Below are 20,011 nucleotides of genomic sequence, written 5' to 3' on the forward strand. Positions count from 1 at the left end.
CACCTGCTGCCACTGCCGCGGCCGCAGTGCGCTGACGGCACTGGCGCATGCTGCGGGGCATGCTGATGTGCCATGCAGATGCCCCACGGCTTGATTGCGTAATGCGAGCACACCCTGTGGTTTGCGCGCATGGCTGCTGTGGAACTTGGGGGGCGGACGGCCCTCTGATTTGAAATTTTTGGAGAGCCCAGGTCCCCTGGCCTTCACTACTCGGCGCCCCTGAACAATGGTGTCACAAGGACTCAGCCAGCTGCCCCCTTATGGCCATCACTGTCAGGATGCTGTCAGCGGCTCCTGGCTGGTTGTTCAGGAAAGTATAAGTCAAGGAAAGTTTCTTACCATCCTTTTTTATTTTAATCTTTACAGAGAGAGGCTATAGAACCCAGCCTCTTGGATAATGGTGCTGTCCCGAGTAAACCTCCACCCTCCGTCTCTCCCACTTCCTTATTTGTCACTTCTACGGGTGCTGCTACATGCGCTCTTTGAGCTCTTTGCTCTCCTACTTTTAAGGCTCGCCAGGTTCTGGGAGATGGAGGGCCAGGGATGTTTTTGAATGACAAGGTGTCAGCTAGGTGTTGCTCTGGCTCTCCCATGATTTCCCAACTTTCCCCCTCATCTGCCTCTGAGCTGTGACCTCCCCGAAACCCCTGTTGTCAATCTATACTGTCTTCTTCCTCCTCCTCCTCCTCCCTGGAGGGGTCAGCATGGGGAGGCAGTCTCCACCATTCCTCCTCTGCCCAGTCCCTGACAATCACATTCTGCACAGGCCTAGGGATAGCCCCACATAGAGTCCATTGCAGTCATCCAGCCTTGAGGTTACCAATGAATGGACTACAGTGATTAGGTTGTCCCTGGAAGGCCAAAGGTTTCCCTCACCTTCCTTCCAACAAGAAGCTTTGCTTCTCCATCCTTTGTAGAGTAAGGATTTCACCTGCCTTCAGGCCCATCTCTTCCTTTCTACCTCACTCTTCCCTTCTCCTTAGGTCCTTTGCACTGGAAGGACACCTTGACAATCTGTGGGGGAGAGAACCAGTCGCCCATTAACATCGACAGAAGGAAAACTCAACGAGACAGGAACCTCGACGAGATCTTGTTTGAAGGCTACGACCAGGCGCCTCCTGGCAGGTGGAGACTGATGAACGATGGACACTCAGGTGGGCATGAAGAGGACACAGCTTCTTCTGGAGATGCTTTCCAAGGCCACATTCACACCATACATTTAAAGCACGATGAGAACACGTTAAACAGTCATGGCTTGCCCCAAAGAATTATGGGAGCTGTAGCTTGTTATGGTTGCTGAGAGTTGTTAGGAGATACCTCATTCCCTCCCAGAGCTACAATTAACAGAGTGGTTTAACTATCAATCCTGCTTCTCTGGGAACTGAGGGGAATAGGAGGTCTCCTAAACTGAACCACAGCTCCCAGAATTCTTTGGGCAAAGCCATGACTGTTTGACTGGGCATCAGAGTGATTTAAAGGTCTGGTGTGAATACGGGCCAAGTGTTTTCACACACACACACACACACACACACACATATATATATATATATATTCTGTTTTACAATTTAAAGTACTCAATTTTTGCATCCTTAAAATATCAGTGACTTCCCTTCTCCTCTTTCCATAGTTCATTTTACATATCATAAATCCCTGCATATTTTACAGAAACTATACCATTCAGCATTCCATTATTACACCCATCAAAATTTATTTACACTGTTGAATTTATCTTAATGCTGCCAGCGTTTTCAAGTGTACACAATTCCCCTCATATATTCAATAAACTTTTCCCAATCTTCTCTAAATGTATGTTCTTTTGGTTCTCTTATTCTGTATGTTAAGTCTACAAAGCTGCACATATTCTTTCAACTTGAGTTGTCATTCTTCTTTGGTTGGGACCTCGCTAGTTTTCCATTTTTGGGCTAACAAAGCATGGGCCGCAGTAATAGCATACATAAATAACTTTGGGCCAAGTGTTTTCTAATGCAGGTTTAGAGGACCTTTCTGTGGTCTTGTGTTGCATTAGCGTAGTATTGTCTGTCTCTGAACTCTCTCTTTTTGACCTGTCCTCCTTGGCAGTTGTCATGAATCTAGATGGAGCATCTGCTGCAGATCAAATTAACATCACCAAAGGAGGACTTCAGGACACGTACCGGGCCTTGCAATTCCACTTCCACTGGGGGGACCTCAGTCGAAATGGCTCAGAGCACACCGTTGATGGTCAGCAGTACCCAATGGAGGTACATTGAGCTTCCCAACTTTGATTTTCTTAGCAATGTCGTGCGGTATTGAAAAGGGCACGCCTAGGCCACATTCACACTATACATTAAAATCACCAGGGTACTACTTTCAATAGTCATGGCATCCACCAGAGAATTCTGGGAGATGAGGTTCATTAAGGGCGCTGAGAGTTGTTAGGAGAGACCCCTGTTCCTCTCACAGATCGACAGTTCTCAGACTTGTTTAACAATCCCTGCCTCTTCCCAGGGTGGAGCTGTGGTCTACACCACTGATCTCTTGGGCTTGCCAATCAGAAGGTCAGCGGTTCGAATCTCCCATTGCTCTGTCCCATTGCTCCTGCCAACCTAGCAGTGTGAAAGCATGCCGGTGCAAGTAGATAAATAGGTACCACTGTGGCAGGAAGGTAAACATTGTTTCCGTGCACTCTGGATTCTGTCGCGGTGTCCCGTTGTTCCAGAAGCGGTTTAGTCCTGCTGGCCACATGACCCAGAAAGCTGTCTGTGGACAAACACCATCTCCCTCGGCCTGAAAGCGAGATGGGCGCCACAACCCCATAGTCACCTTTGACTGGACTCAACTGTCCAGGGGTCCTTTACCTTTACCTTTTTTAACCTCCCCAGGTAACTATTGGAACTGCGGCTCTGTGAGGGGAATAGGGGGCTCCTAACAACTCTCAGCACCCTTAACGAACTACACTTCCCAGAATTCTTTGGTGGAAGCCATGACTGCTTGAAGCAGTATCCTTGCGAGAGCCAGTGTGGTGTAGTGGTTAGAGTGTTGGACTAGGGCCTGGGAGACCTGAGTTCTAATCCCCACTCAGCCATGAAACTCACCAGGTAGTCTTGAGCCAGTCACTGCCTAAACCTCCCTTCTTGCACGGTTGCTTTTAGCTTAAAATGGGGGGGGGGGCACAACGACAAACCACATGTACCACCTTGAGCTCCTTGGAGGAAAAGGGTGTGTGTATATATAAATGCAAGACATAAGTAAAAATTGTGCTGCAAATCTGGGGTGAGAATGTGTTTTTAGTCATAATCACAGTCGTGGGCCACGTTTCCCCCAAGTACATCTGTGCTCAAAGAGGTTCGTGTAAAACAAAACAAAAATACGGCAGTACAATAAAATAAAATCAAGAAATACAGTGCCTGAAATGACCCCCATAATAACCACACCACCTCCAGTTTTCCAAGACTGATCTATTCAGAAGCTAATCTGTCTCCAACCTTCAGGGTAGAAGTGGAGACAAGGTTCTGATATTGTTTGTTGGAATAGGGAACAGCCACTCCACTAAATGGTGTACAGTGAATAACCCTAAATCAGCTCTCTGTATTATATTTAGCAAGAGGCTACTAATTAGGCAAGACCCCTGGGGTTTCTACCTTTTGATCTTGCTAAACGATGGACAAACCAGCCATTCATCATGATAGTTGAAATGTGGATGACATGAAAGGGTTCTCTTTTTTATTATTATTAAAAGAAAAAAAGACTCTGGGATGATTATGGGCAACTAGTCCTATCTTTTCGATTATCTTTAACTGTTAAATACAGAGTATGGAAACAGGTTGTAAAAATATACTGGGGTGTTGTTGTTTTTAACCTCAGAGCTACAATCGGCCATTTTGAGGACAGCATGTCAAATGCCATAATAGTGCCATGGAAGTGGGATCGGTCTACAAAATGACGTACAGAGCATTTCCGCAGAGATAGTGGAAGTAGCGAGAGTAGGGGTCCCATCCAAACCACACACTCATACCATGACGTCCCTTTCGCTGTCATGGAGCATCCTGGGAACTATCATTTGTTAAAGGTGCTGGGAGTTGCAGCTCTGTGATTTCAGCACTCTTAACAAACCACCATTCCCAGGATTCTCTGTGAATACTAAATAATAATAATAATAATAATAATAATAATAATAATAATCTTTATTGCGGCCAAAAATCCCATAATATAGATTCAGAATAAAATGCAGATTCATAAATACAACCCCTCGGGAGAGGGAGACCGAGACAATATTTGTTTAGTCTTAATGCCACCTTCTCTCTTGTACCATCTGGGCTATGATACTGTCCTTGAATCTCTGAGGCAAAGGCTCTGGGACATATCACATAGCGATCTCCAATCTCAATCTCATGTTATGCAGTAGGAATTCATTACGGGTACGATTTTCAGATACCTGCATATCTTAGAAATCTGTCTGTACCAATTTATCGGCGTCTCTTTACCAAAGCCAGATTAAATGTATTTCCATCAGAAGTGCTAAACTGCAGACTAAGAGGTATCCCTTATCAGAACAGGCTCTGTGTATGCTCTCAGGATGTCGATTGCATCATGGAAAATATGAGCAAGCTAGGGATCTATTGATTAAACCTCTACTGGCAAATCGGCCGGGTAAATCTGAAGCCTACTATACTAAATATCTTCTGGATGACAAGTCTAATGATATCACAGTGGCCATGGCAAAGTTTCTTTTGGTAGTCTTACTAAATAGTGTTTTAAGTGTAACCATAGTTAGAAGGAAAGAATAGGGTGTTTTGGAGCACATTCCAGACCACAGCTTTCCAAACTTTTCATGCTGATGACACACGTTTTAGACACGCATTGTTTTGCGACGCAGTAGTTCTGTTTTACTAGCAAACCGGAGCAAACCCCTTTCCAGCCCTTGGCGGTGTGGGAATGTTAAGGGATGTAGGGGAGGATATATTGTTTAAGATATCCTGTCCCAACTTGTGTTTACAAGTTCTATAATATCTGCAGAGTTAACATTCCCTTTTTAGCACACACACAGCGGATAGCTTGCACAGACTCGCTAGAGTCATTAGAAATATTATCCTGGTGTCTTCCCCTTTTAATTCCTCTTTTAATAAGACACTACACAGTCTTCAGTAAAGTATAAAACGTTTACTCACAAGAAATCATCTGTTCACACAAAGGATCCCAGAGGCAGACTTAAAAGTTACTAAACAGTATACATGTGGTGACTATCTCCTTACGGGAGAAAGTCCCCCTTTTCTTCTCTTGGCCTAGAGCCAAGGGTGCATCTTAGTAATGCTGCTGTTAAGATGGCAATGAGAGAGAGAAGACTGAAGAGACAAAATGGAGGCCCGGCCTGTGGTTCTTCAAGGAGAGGCCGCACCCATCTCAAGTTACATACAAGGGAGTTTTGTCTCAGTCCAGGAAGGCAGGAAGTTCTGGCTGGAGGACTGAGACAACCTTTATGTCTACTCTAGCAAAAGTTGCGTTTGACTGCTCCTGTCCTTTTTACATCCCACAGGAGGAACGTGGGGAGTGTTTGTGCGACGCACCTACACACTGCAGCCAACACACAAATGTCGAGACACACGCTTTGGAAAGCTCTGTTATCAGGGCTGCCATAAGTCCACATCACCGGGATTTCAAAGGTGTAATTTATGTCCAGGGGAGGGGGGGGGATTTGTCCTGGGTCTTAGGCGAGTCAATTTTTTGCACGCTTTTGGGGTGTCCTGGTTTTCACTTTTTGAAATATGGCAACTCTATCTGTTCTAGACCTTTGACTTTGATTTCAAGACTGAGTTCGCATTCTTTTGAGACAAAATTACCCCCTGGGCAACTCTTTCAATTTCAGCTGCCGGATTTAGGCGGGGGAAAGTCCCGCTTGTTGTTAAGCAAATTGGGAATCGGAACCCCTTGTCAATCTGTGACAAGTCACCCAGGGATCCACCAGTTGACCCCACTCCCCTGCTTCAAAGTCTGCCAGTGAATGAATACCCCCAAAGTTGCTCTGAATAACTCTCGTTTTGTTTTCTGCAGCTCCACATTGTTCACATGAATACCAAGTACAAAACCATCACAGAAGCCAAAGGGCACCCCAACGGACTTGCTGTCTTGAGCTTCTTGTTTAAGGTATCTCATGAGAAGCAGCTGCTGTTATGTTATTTAAAGTACCTACAGCAGATGCACATACATTCATATATGTTTACTATCTATATCTATCTATCTATATCTATCTATCTATCTATCTATCTATCTATCTATCTATCTATCTATCTATCATCTATCTATCTATCTATCTATCTATCTATCTATCTATCTATCTCAATATCTATCATCTATCTATCTATATCTATCATCTATCTGTCTGTCTATCTATCCATCCATCCATAATTTAGGTTCATTCGCACAATTCTAAGTGAAGTAAGTACTTGAAACAAGGTTTCTGGAGGCCAGGTTTACAATGTGGGGAGGAGACTTTATCCTTTGTCTGCTTGATGCTGGAGGGATAACAGCTTGAGGGTGAAGGGAATTTGCAATGGGTCAGGTGCCAAAGATGCATACTAGATTTTTGCTCTGCAGGTATCTGATGCCGACAATACCAATTACAACACCATCGTCACTGGCCTGAGGAATATCACTCGTGCAGGTAAGCATCAAGCCTCAGGCAATCCTTTAGAATGCTTGGATTTGGGGAATCAGGGACACATGCACACCGTACATTTTTGGGGATCTTGCTAGTGCTTGGTACCAATTGATTATTGCCTAAGGGAAAGCAACATGCCAGTAAGTTTGGGTGAATCTACCAATTTCAGGTTCTTTTCTTTTCTTTTCAATAACATTTTTTAAATAGTTTTCACTTACAATCCAGTAATAGCCTCATTATAACAATGCCAATTCATAATGCAATTATTAATACCAATTGTTCAAATACCAAATTATATAATTTAGGTAAAGTGGCCGTTTGATTGCATTGACATGGGTTTATCTGTATAGCTTCATGTTAGTGCTGGCTATGTTTTATTCTAAAGTTCCTTTAGATGTTTTAATTCTGTATGGATAAATGTATCTTTTCTGACTGACGGTCGAATAAAGAATGATGATGATGGCAAAGTGGCCCTCCATGTGCTAGATTTGATGAATTGATTATTTGCTTTATCTCTGCGCTCCAAAATCTTACTAATTCCCATTACATTCCGGTCATAATAATAACAATCCCTTATACAACAACTGCAATATTCATAACTTCTATTCATGTTGACACATTAAATGATTTATAAAGCTACAAGCAAGGAACTGAAGCTATATCTTCGTTCTTCCTGTGCGTGGCAATTATTCTGTCCGTGCTGTTTCTTCCTGTCCTTGTAATATGTTATGTCTTTCTTTCCCCCGGTTGTTGCTGTTAACCATCATGCCGTAGGTGGAGTTGATACCCCATTGTTGTTCCAGAAATTCAGTTTCTTATTGTGTGACCAGGCAGCGACAGCCCCAGCTCCCAGGGATCATAAGAAAGGAATAAAGACTCTGACAACGTGTTATGGAATTAATATTAGGCCACAACTTTATTAAACTTCTGAATGTAGGAAGACATTGGCTTAGGCCTTGGGCATGTACCCCTCCCAGCCCCCCAACTGGGGAACATCAGGGTAAATGGGATATGGGGGGCGCTGCGAGACGTAAGTGTACGCAGGCAGCCCAGCCCACATCCCTGCACACGAGGTTGTTCACTGACAACCTTTCGGTGTATGGCCAGTGACCCCTATTATATAACCCCTTTTAAGAGGGGACCCCGGAATCGATGCCTTGGGGGTTGGTGAGTCACCACTTCATGCCCCTCCATTATAGGGAAGAAAAGACTAAAGGATTCCACCCAAGGCCATAAACCGCCAAAGTCGTGCCGAATTGCTACAGGAAGACAAAACCTGCTAATGAAGGGGAAATTCTTCCCGGTCCTTCAACAGCAACCAGTCAAAGACCGCAGCAGCACCCGCTAAACAGGAAGAAAAAGTTAACCTGCAAACAAGAAAACATTAAACTAAGGGAGGGTAGGGTGGGTGAATCTCCTGAGCCGACTGCCTGGCTACTGTCATCTCCACCCCCTATATATAAATGGGGTTGGCCCCATCTCCCAGCAATGAAACTTGACTACTGAGGCTGGGAGTGAACCTCCAAATAATAACACTGAGAGGCAGGCCAGCCCCTGTTTGCCATTAAGTTCCCTGGGAACTGTAGCACCGTGCGCGGTCCCGCAAAGGGCACCCACAATGTAAAGTGTGAGTGCTCATTTTTGTAGTCTTATGTTTCCTCTTCACATCAATTCATTTAAAAAATAAATAAAAGTGCTCATGAAAATCCAGCAGGGTCTTAGTGCAAATTTCCCTCACGGGCACGTTTTAGCAAAGCAATTTCCCCTACGGCAATGCATTTCTGTATGTTCTCCGTTCGAAATGGAGTTCTCATTTCCTTTCCTCGCACCCCAGTTCTCTGTTTCTGTTTCTCTGCTTAGAGGATTATGTCGAGTTGGCCTCTACATTTTCTCTGAGCAACCTCCTCCCCAACATGGACTTACTCTCCAAATATTATCGCTACAAGGGCTCCCTCACCACCCCAAACTGCGAAGAAGTGGTGCAATGGACTGTGTTTGAAGAGAACATCCCAATCAGCAAGCCACAGGTGAGAAAACCAAACATTTCTATGTCCGTGTGTTGTTGCTCTTGTTTCTCCTTTTAGCCGAAAAAGGCTGTGGCTTACGAAAAACAAAAATGGCTGCCGATCTAAAATGATGCAAGAAGAGCCAGCTGGATCAGGCCAATGGCCATCTAGTCGAGCATCCTGTGTTCAAAGAAATACTGCCTCCGTCAGTCGAAAACACAGTCCTTGTCAGCCACAGTGGTTTGAAGTCCATATTGTGTTATTGGACCTTAGGGTTACCAGACGTCCCCGTTTCCCAGGGACAGTCCCCGGATTTGTGAACAAGTCCCCAGAGAAATTCCATCCCCGGAATGTCCCCGGATTTCATCTAACGTCCTTGGGAAATGCAGCAGCGGCAGTCTCAGCAGCCTGGAGCAGTTGGCTCTGGCTGGCTTCAGGAGCTGTTTGGAAGTCCCCATATGATGGTGGTTCAGGGGCTCTAAGATGCAGCTTCTCGGCTGCCTCCACTTTCCCTCTCCCCAGCAACTAAGCTGTGAAGGAAGGCTTCCTGCTGCCTATCTGAAATATACTCCAGTGTGTCCAGTGTGAATTTCATGCTCTTTATTCAGCTCATAGTAGTGAGGAATACAGTTCCCCCAAAACGTTTGCTTTATATACACTATTTACACAATGGGCCCCACGTGATTGGCTAATTCCGGGATACTCCTGTGTGCCAATCGGAGTGCGGATTCACTTCCACCTGGAGCTGGATTGGGTGGCTCCTGCAGACCAATCAGACTGCTGCAATCTCAATCCTATTGTTCTGGGACCAGTCAGACTGCTGCATTTTGGATCCTATTCAACTCAGTACATAACACCATCAGAGCTTGTGTGCAAGCAGGAGGGGGCAGGGATCTCTCAGTTAGGCAATGGGGAAGCCTCCCTTCCCAACTGAGGGATCCCCACCCTCTCCTGCTTGCACGCAAGTAGGAATGGGATTGGGGCTGCTCCGATGGGAAGGGAGGCATCGCGCTGCCCAAGCCTCCTTCTCCGCCTTCCATGCCTGACCCACTGCACACCGCTTCCCCACAACCACCACCACCAAAGAACCAACAACTCAGGGACTGCCCAGGCTCATGGAGAAAGGAGGTAGAAAGCCTCGGAGGAAGGGAAAACATGGCGGTTGAGGTCAAGGCGGTGGCTGCTCCAATGCCACCACCATCGCTGCAGCATCAATGTCCCGAATTTTATCTATCTATCTATCTATCTATCTATCTATCTATTTATTGTGCCCCGGATTTATTGGAAAAAAAAAATCTGGTAACCTTATTATTGGTTTCATAATTTTTGACCTGCCAATATATTGTGAATAACAATGTGTGAGCGCGTGCTATGCAAAAATCACAGCATGGGGAAAACCTTGAAGCCGGCTACTGCTTTTCTTGATTCCTGCTGCCCCTGTTAACTTGGCCGACTCCGCTCTCTACTGCCTCATGCAAGGGGGGGGGGTAGCAAATCACAAGAGCAGGCACCGGCAAAAATCACTATGCAAGGAAAACCGTGAAGCTGGCTCATGCCCCTACAGAGCCCCATCCCTATTTCAGTCATCGTGATATATTGGTATATGTCGTGATATATTGGTATATGTCATTGAAATTGTACTCAGTATTGATCCAGAGGCAGATTCCAATGTATAGTTAGCAGAGTAAAAACTTAAACCCGTTGCGGGATTCCCAAAAAATAGACCAGAGGCCATTGTATTTCACCCAGCAGAGCTTTACTGCTACTGAAGGCACATGAGCATAATGGTCACAAATCCAATACATTCAGGATTGGCACTGTCCATAAGAAATCCAGTTGTAGCAGACTTAACTTAAACTTACAATAACCTATAGTAAGTCTAAACTATAGCATGCTGTGTACAGAACACCACACCAGAAGGAAAAGAGATAGAAAGAAAAAGCGAAACCCAGGGTCCTTCTGGCCGCTTATCATAGTTAGCATGACCTTGACAGAAGAGATAATGGAACCAGTTTAAGCCAGCTGTATTCAGCTTCTCTGAAGGAATAACCCAAACATCAGGAACCTTCTGCTTGTTTCTTTCACTCAGAGAGGCCTCCAGAACCCTCTGGAATTAATTAGAATAGGAAAGATCTCAGATCAATGCCTTCTGCACTAAGAAATGCAAACTGACACTTTCCACATTCAGCGTCATATGACAAACGCTTTATAAATCTTTCTAAATGAATACATGCCAGCACCTAGACCCTAGTACTGTAACTGCTAAACCATTCTCTCATTCCTCTGTTTAGCTGAATGCATTTGTCAACACCCTTTACTACAAAAGCGCTGGAACAACTTCCCTGAAAATGACCAACAACTTCCGCCCACCGCAGCCTCTTCACGGTCGCAAAGTCTACGCTTCCAGAGACGCCACCGTTAGCCGCGGCTCCCCGCCGGCTGTCAATCATCTCTTCCCTCTGTTTTTGGCTGTTTTGATTGGCCAGCTTTCTGGCCCCTCCTAAGTGTCTCGGCCAACTATCCAGTTCAATAATCACGATTGATGATGGCTTCGTGGCATCTTCATATCCATGCTTCTTCACTGTGATCCTTTTCTAGCCACTGATCTGAACGTTGAATGAGTTGGAACAAAACTGGCAACAAGAAAAGAATGCAACATCTGACGAGTGTATTTTGCTTATTTTTTTGGAGAAAGGTGCTTTCATCCTGTTAATAGACTGGCTCAAAATCCCGAGGAGGCCTCCAGAAATCCTGTTGGCATTGCTGAAGAATTAGTCAAACTGGTGTTTCTTAGCAAAAAAAAGTGTGCTGATTTTTTATTTTTTTTAATGTAGGGTGCCAAATTTTCTGATGCCCGAAGGCAGCTTTGTTAATCTTTCTGCATTTTCTGGCAAAGGTGGCCTGTTTATGTTATCACAAAAGTTGTGACACAGTTATCAAAATTCTCTGATATACCCTCCAGAAAGCACATGGTGCTTCATGCATATCATTAGTACTGGGCTGAATATGTAGAGGCAACTTATGTATATAGCAAGGTGCTCTTTTAGGGTTCAAAAAACTCTAATTAAACATTAGTCCTGCCCTTGAATCGCTTTGGGGACAGAACTGGATTAGGTCAGCTAGTCCCTGTGTGGAGCCCCACAGTTAAGGTACTGCGTCCAACTTGTTTTTAGATGATCTCACTTCAGCAAATGCTCCAGCCGCCGCACTGTCCTTGTCATTTGGTTCCTTTGCCATTATCCGAGTTGCTAGACATTTGCCGGGTCTGCCTTGCTGGCAGCTAATGTCCTGTAATCCTTGTGAAGGTAGCTGCAAAATATTCAAGATGGGGGAAAAAAAAAACACTTGATAGGTTTGATAGACCACTTGCAGAAACCAAAAACGGCAATATTGGTGGCCATTTTTCAAGATGGCGGCCAAGTGCCTAAGCAACAAAAAATTAGCATCCTTGATATTTGAATTCAGCACACTCCCCCCCCCCCCGGTACAGAAATAGCGTCACTTGCACCTAATTCCCCCCCTGACTGTTGTTAGTCTTGGAAAAGTAATCTAGCCCAGACTTGGGTGCTCAGATGTTGCTGGACTAGAACTCCAAATCATCCCTAGCTGGGACGCGCCATTATTATAAGATGATGGGGGGTTTAGTCTATCAGCATCCAATAACCAAAAGTGGGGGAAGGCTGGTCTAGCCTATAAGACACACACCTCAATCTACAAGTTGTGTATAGTTCCACTGAAATTGATAGCGTCAGCCCCACAATTGACTCACCAAGTTGAGGGCAGCCTTGGGAATAGAATTGTGCCAAACGTTCCACTTTGCCATGCCGTGATCTGCTTTAGGGAAGAGGGAACATAACGCACAAGGTGAAACAAAAGCTGAAACGATGTAAACTGAAGTTATAATGAATAAATCCAGAGTTCTTAGTTTTTCCATGATGGGAGGCCTCTGTCCCATTCATTCCCAATCCAAAATATTAAATATCTGCTTCGCTATCTGTCTTGGGCAGCCCCTTCCTGTTGATGTTGTGGAAGAAGTCCTTGTTAGATACACCCACACTTCCATCGCAAGCGCTCATGCCACAAAATGCACACGCATGAACAATAAGGCAACAAACCTTAAGAACGCAGTGTTCGTTGGGTTTTATTTGAGTGATCAAAATTGCACCTGAGCCAGTCTGATGTCAGTACTGTCTGTTTAAGAAACAGAAGAAACAGGTGCCGGTGTTTTTTTTTTCTTAATTACCCGAAGCGTGGGCATTACTCTGAGAAGCAGTTTCTTGTAGGGAGTTTTTGGGAGCTGAGAGGTGTGGGGAGTGTGGGAGTGTGAGTTCTTTGACAAAGCATATTTGGAATTAGTTTAAAAAGAGTCTCTGAGAGAAGGCTAGCAGCTAATAGGGAGTTCTAACTACATTTCCTTAAAATTAAAATCTAGATTAGAAAAACCTTTTTTCTTTTACTCCTGGTGGCCTGCTTCAGCCAAGTCAGTTTCTGTTGCGTTTTTTCCTTCTTTTGACTCTGCAGGAAGCGTACTTTTATGGGCCACTGTTAACTGGGGTGTGAGTTTTTCTTTTGCACCTTTGTTCAGTACCCAGTTATTTTTTTCCATTAGTGTTGTACCCACCGCAATCTCCAAGTAGCGAAAGATGCCATGGTGCTGGGTTGCTTTCCCAGGGTTCAGTTTTGTTATAAGAAAAAACAAAAAACCAAAAAACCAAAACTGCTGCTTTTCCCTTATGGGATATTCCAGAGCCCATATAGGGTCCTTAAGTGGGTTCCCTGTCGGTAGGAGAAATAACAGAAGCCAACCAGAGTAAACTGAAAAGCAAAGCGGCTAGTAAGCCTGATCTTTATTCAAGGAACTGTTGCAACAGGGTCCCCACTCACCACACGCAGGAGGGAGGAGAACCCTGAACAATGGTGCACAAGCCCTTATATAGACTTTTGAAATTGCCCAACCTGTAGCCCAAGACCACCCCCCAAAACATCATACATACATCACAGAAGGAGGCCATCTACAGCAGAGGAGGCGGTCTACAGCAGAAATCCTGTTTGCCAGGCTACCTGATAATGGTCACTGATTGCATTACCTGGGCAGCCTGGCCATTCTTTTGTAATGGTTAATAATACTTTAGTTCCTGAATCCAGGTCACAGGCTCATCCTATTCATACACAAACATGCCCTTAAGACAGGATTTGCAAGCGAAAAGACAATAGGAAGGCTTTCCCCATTTGCCTCCCTTATTGCAGAGAAATATTAGAGGTCATTGGGAAAGTCAAATGGCTCCAGAATTGCTCTCCCATACTATTTCAGGCACATGGTTCATATATTTAGATATGTGTGCATTTATGAATATTTATTCTATATTTGAGACCTTAAAATTCTTATAACAGTTTCCTTGGAGGGAAGGTCAGTGGAGACTGTGGTGTCTTGAGGACATGTGCCCTAGGGAGCAGCTGAGCTACTCTGTTTTGCGCTAGCGGCAGCCTCAAGTTGCAAGTCCTATTTCATCAGGACGGCCAGTATGCTGTGAGCCCAGGGAGGGTGGGCAAGTGGGTGGCCAGAGAAGAACTTCTATCCCTATCCCAGGACAATAGCTCACCTGGTAAAACCTTCAAGATCAGGAGACCCATCTCAGTTATATATTGGTATCCGCACATATGTACCTATCCACGAGTCTCAGCTCAGTGGTTGTCAGGCGTCAGAGGATCCAACCTCCACAGTAGGTTGTCAGGAATGGATAAGACAAGGAAAGTTCTTACCAGCTGCTTTTTATTCAATATTCACAGAGAGAGGCTTAGAAATGCAGCCTCTTGGAATAATGGTGTTGCTCTGAGTGCCCCTCCCTCTCTCCTTTCATGCGTCATCACTACGGGTGCTGATATGTGCCTTCTACCTCTGAGCTCTCTGCTCTCCTACTTTCAATGCCTGCTGGGTTCTGGGATGGGGGAAGGATTGGAATGCTTTCTAAAGACACTGTGTCTGTCAGCTGTCCCCCCTCTGGTGCTGCTTCTTCCTCCTCTCCTATTATTTCTCAGCTCTCCCCTTCATCTGCCTCCGAGCTGTGACCTCCCTCAAAAACCCCTGTTGTAATTTTGAACTGTCTTCTTCTCTGGAAGTTTAGGCTGGGGAGGCGGTCTCCACCATTCCTCCTCTGCCCAGTGGTAGAGAGCAGGTTTTAGATACAAAAGGTCCCATGTTCAATCCCCCAGCATCTCCAGGCAAGGCTGGGAGAGAACCCCGTGTGAATTATTGGAGAGCCACTGCAAGTCTGTGTCGACAACCCTGAACTGGTTGGACTTGGTATCTGGCAGTGTCCTATGTTCCTACGTCCTTATTCTGTTCCTGCCTGGAGGAAGTTCTGCTCTGTCAAGCCAAGCAATGATCAATTGATGGTCCTTTAGAAGGAACTAATTATAGGCTGAGAGCGACTGAAATACGATGCTAGCAGAGCCGTGACAAATAGATGGAGCTGCCACTGTTAGCTTGTCACCCCCGTTCCACTCCACAACTTGCCCCAGGTTAGAATGGGGAGTTACAGAGAAGAGGATCGATCAAGTCTTTCCCTTAGAGCTGGTAATTGGAGCAGGGAAGCAAAACGAGGACGGGAGTGAGCAAAAGGGCCTGATCCTTTCTCTCTGATCCCCACACTCTTTAGGGTCCCTGCTGGGGTCGTTTTTATTGCATGTATGCCAACACCTTTGTGCTCCTTGGAGGAAAGGTAGGGGTAGAAATCTAACAAAGAGATAAATATGAAAGTACCAAGCAAGGGGGGGGGGGAGAGGGAGAGAGAGACCAGCCAAATGAAGACTGTGCATGTTCATTGGCTATGGAATGTTGTCCTATCAAATACAGTGGTGCCCCGCTAGACGAATGCCTCGCTAGACGAAAAACTCGCTAGACGAAGGCATTCGTCTAACGGGAGGCTGCCCCGCAAGATGAAAAAGTCTATGGGGCTGCCTCGCAAGACGAAAATTTTTCGTCTTTTTTTTTCTTTTTCGTCTAGCGAAAGCGCGGCTTGCATTGCCGCTTCGCTAGACGAAAAACCCTCTAGACGAAAATTTTCGCAGAACGAATTATTTTCGTCTAGCGGGGCACCACTGTAGTAATAGTAATAGTAATAATAATAAATTAATAATACTTCACCCATCTGACGGGGTTGCCCCAGCCACTCTGGGCAGCTTCCAACATATGTAAAAACATAATAATACATTAAACATTAAAAAAACTTCCCTATACAGGGCTGCCTTCAGAGGTCTTCTGAAGGCTGTATAGTTAGTTCTCTCCTTGGCTCAGGGGTCCATACCCTCCAACATTTCTCCAATGAAAACAGGGACATCCTAAGGAAAAGCGGACCATTCCAGGATCAAATCAGAAACTGGGACGGCTTCTGTAAATCTAGGACTGCCCCTGGAAAATAGGGACACTGGGAGGGTCTGAAAGGGTCTCTGGGACACGGAACGGCACCAATTTGCGTCACAACATTTTGCTGCGAATCCCATTGGTAACAATCCACTTTCCTTTCCAATTTGCACCACTGGAAGTTTGCATTATTTACTTTCCCTAGGCCTGCTGCATAGATTTCCGCTCCACTCCTCTCCTGGGGCTTTTAGCACGACTCTGCCATTCCCTCCAATTTAAATTTCAAAGGAGCTCTGAGGAGGAAAATCCCATTAAGAAAAGCAGATAGAATAGGCAAACCTCCACCCCCCCCCAAAAAAAATCATTTGTCAGGAAAGCAGAAACCCAAGGAAATTGAGCTCTTCTGCAAATAGCAAACCTGTTAAGGAGACACTGAAATTCCCCCCTTTTGTTCTCTTTAATTGCAGGTTTAAATTTAGCACCGACAAAGAAAGTTCTCCTGTTCCAAAATTAGCTTTGAGAAGAGGCCAGCTGGATCTCAATGTGCATAATAGAAGAGCAAAACACCTACATGCTTCTTGCAAATTAGACGTCTGCTGTGTGTGGTTGTTTTGATTTTTAACAAAATCTTTGGCCTATTAGCCTTGATTCTAAGTTCAGCAGCGTACCAAGAGTGGGTGAGATTGGGCCTTGGAGAATAATAGGGATTACTTATTTAACCATTCTGAAGTTTAACAATCAACCCCTCTTCCCAGGGGATTTTGGGAATTGTAGCTCTCTGAAGAGAATAAGGGGGTCTCCTAACAACTCTCATCACCCTTAACAAAGAGTCCCTTCTGCTAAAAATATGTACACTTTTGCTATTTAAATGAGGAATTATAATTTCACAGTTCCCAAAGTTCCATAGGAAGAGGAACAATTGTTAAACCACTCTGGGTCTTTGTTCAGGGAATAGTGGTTCCCTAGAAACTCTCAGGGGACACGGGTTGCGCTGTGGTCTAAACCACTGAGCCTCGGGCTTGCTGATCAAAAGGTCAGCGGTTCGAATCCCCGTGACGGGGTGAGCTCCCATTGCTCGGTCCCAGCTCCTGCCAACCTAGCAGTTCAAAAGCACGCCAAAAAGTGCAAGTAGATTAATAGGTACCACTGTGGCGGGAAGGTAAACGACGTTTCCGTGCGCTGCTCTGGTTTCGCCAGAAGCGGCTTAGTCATGCTGGCCACATGACCCGGAAAAACTGTCTGTGGAGTGGACAAATGCCGGCTCCCTCGGCCAGTAAAGCGAGATGAGCGCCACAACCCCAGAGTTGTTCACGACTGGACTTAACTGTCAAGGGTCCCTTTACCTTTACCAACTCTCAGAGCCCTGAACAAACCACAGTTCCCAGATTTCTTTGGAGGAAGCCATGACTGTCTAAAGTGGTATGAAACTGCTTTAAACATACAGTGCAGATGGGGCATGTGTTGGGATCTGCATATCCTTAAGTTGCCTTGCCACCCTTCGGTCAATTCGAGGCAAATTTACATATGTTGTTGTTCAGTCGTTCAGTCGTGTCCGACTCTTCGTGACCCCATGGACCAGAGCACGCCAGGCACGCCTATCCTTCACTGCCTCTCGCAGTTTGGCCAAACTCATGCCAGTCGCTTCGAGAACACTGTCCAACCATCTCATCCTCTGTCGTCCCCTTCTCTTTGTGCCCTCCATCTTTCCCAACATCAGGGTCTTTTCTAGGGAGTCTTCTCTTCTCATGAGGTGGCCTAAGTACTGGAGCCTCAACTTCAGGATCTGTCCTGAAGATCCTGAAGTTGAGTAATTTACATATCAGGATCTGTCAGGATCTGTCTTCAGGATCTGTCCTGAAGAAAAACTTCAGGATCTGTCCTGAAGATCCTGAAGTTGAGTAATTTACATAGAAGGTTATCAAAAGCAGAAAATATATTTAAATCGAGACAGAAACCCTAAAGAGCGGACACTCATGGTAAAGACCCATTCATCCAGTTGGGACAGCCTGTCGGAACAAAAATATATTCAGGTATTTCTGGGATGTGCAGATGGGGTGTCACCTGAATTGTTGGGTGTGATGAGGCATCAGCAAAGTGTGGGCTTGGGTGGGGGGAGATGATCTGTGGGGTGTGCGGGAGACAGGGTTGACTGTGTTTATTTGTGTCAGAGTTTGTAAATTGCCAGTTTAACCATCAATACGATTCACAACGATCCGAAGCACACCCTTCATTGCGGGAACACAGCAGCTCAATTACACTCGAAGCCATCGAACGAACACCTGTCACTCTGCCGGTCCCAGCAGCTTCCCGGCGAAATGATTGAAGTGGCATCGTTACGAGATTGACTGTATAGAAGAATAAGCAGCGGGAGATGACTGTGTCTTCTCTGACGACTGGTGGGGGTGTTTTGTCCCAATGCGTCAGATCTTAACCAACTGATGAAGTCTTTGATTCTTACAGGAAGGAAAATTTGAAGGCGGGGAGCACACTATTTTGTCAAAGTTAAGAAGCTCTCCGAGCAGTTCGTGCTTTGTATATTTGCGCACTCAAAGGAGAATTCCGAAAGAACTGTTAACGGGGGCGGTAATTGCGGATGTCCGCTTAATTGTCCCATGTCCAGAAGCAAAATCAACCCAATTGTTGTTTTCAGTCTGTAAATGAGACATAGTTGATGGTATCTGCCCCTGTTAATTTGCATAGAGTTTTCTTTGCATTAAAATGAATGGAATGGAATAACGTAATGGTAACATAATTAACAACCCAAACATGAACTAAATCAACTTTCTCCCTCCATCTTTAATTTGGGAGACATGGGAAACACCAATTCCCATGCATCCTGGCAGAAAATAAAGTTGCTTGCCTCCAGACCTTAATAGCAAGGTCTCTCCTGACCTCAGTGAGGACTCCTTGTCATTGGTCCCCACTTCTGGTCCACCCCCATCCCTAATCAGGAGTCATGGGAAACACTAATTCCCCTGCATCCTGGCAGAAAATAAAGATGCTTGCCTCCAGGCTTATCAATGAAGCATCTCCTGTTTTCGGTGAGCCTTCTTTATCGCTGGTTCCCTCCTCCTTTGTATGGGTAACACAAGACTTGTTTATGCATTACACTGAACCCAGGTCCAAGCTGTCTGTCTCTCTACACACAAGTGTTTGCTTATGTATTCAGGTCAGCTAAATTTATGCACAGACTATGCACTCACCGGACGTTATATGTGAACAACTCAATATACTGCTCAAAGTTTTCCTGTACACAGATGACCCACTTGTTGCGAAGATCCCTTAAATGTATTTCAGAAGTGGGAGGTGTTGGCAGGAAAGGTTCACTGATAGCAAGGGGAAAACTGTTGCAAGGTGGCCCAAACCTCTGATAATAAGTTGGGCTGGACATGTTAAGGGCTACGGATTTCCAAAGCGCCTGTGTAGGGGCTGATGTAATTGTTCATAATCCAAATCCCTCAAGGGCCGATACTGGCCATCATTGTTAGTTTGAATCTACAGAAAGCAGTTATGCTTGCTAACAGACAACCTCCCTGATTTATTAGGTCTGCATTGTGTGTTCTGTCAAGAGTGCCAGAAATTTCCCGATGATCTATTACTCACCCAGCTGCTCTCAAACACTCCTAATTGATGCAACAGAAACATATTGACAGTGACACAGTAACGTGCTCTATGATAGGGTTACAGAAATGGACTAGACAGTTGTTCCCAGAGCTTCAACGCCCGTTGACGAATGAAAATGCATCTTCCTTTATCTTGCATCAGATGATGGCCCCTCACAGTTCATTGTTTTTTTCCCCCTCCCCAGATCTCACACTGAAATTATGCATTATCCATATATCACAGCACCCGTTGTTTGAATGTTCCATGTTGTACCAGTAAGTTATCAAAACTCCAATTATGTGTGTGCCTGGGGTTACTAAGGATGAACAAATGAACCTGTCAGTTTCAGTTTCTCCCAGTTTCCTCATTTTACCAATCCTTAAATTCAGTTCTCCACACCAGTTTGCA

The 20,011-nt window shown here is 45.1% G+C and overlaps 1 protein-coding gene across 1 annotated transcript; it reads left to right on the forward strand.

The window, feature by feature from the left end:
* The first annotated feature begins 226 nt into the window (after positions 1-226).
* Positions 227-11,329, forward strand: LOC117039066 (carbonic anhydrase 15-like). Its single transcript, XM_033136106.1, has 7 exons — positions 227-314; positions 924-1,154; positions 2,080-2,240; positions 6,028-6,120; positions 6,571-6,637; positions 8,495-8,661; positions 10,932-11,329. Exons 1-7 carry the CDS (start codon positions 227-229, stop codon positions 11,142-11,144), a joined length of 1,020 nt encoding a protein of 339 aa, XP_032991997.1. The 3' UTR covers positions 11,145-11,329.
* The last annotated feature ends 8,682 nt before the right edge of the window (positions 11,330-20,011 follow it).

This window comes from Lacerta agilis, chromosome 17 (assembly GCF_009819535.1).
Source record: "Lacerta agilis isolate rLacAgi1 chromosome 17, rLacAgi1.pri, whole genome shotgun sequence".
Classification (NCBI taxonomy): Eukaryota; Metazoa; Chordata; class Lepidosauria; order Squamata; family Lacertidae; genus Lacerta; species Lacerta agilis.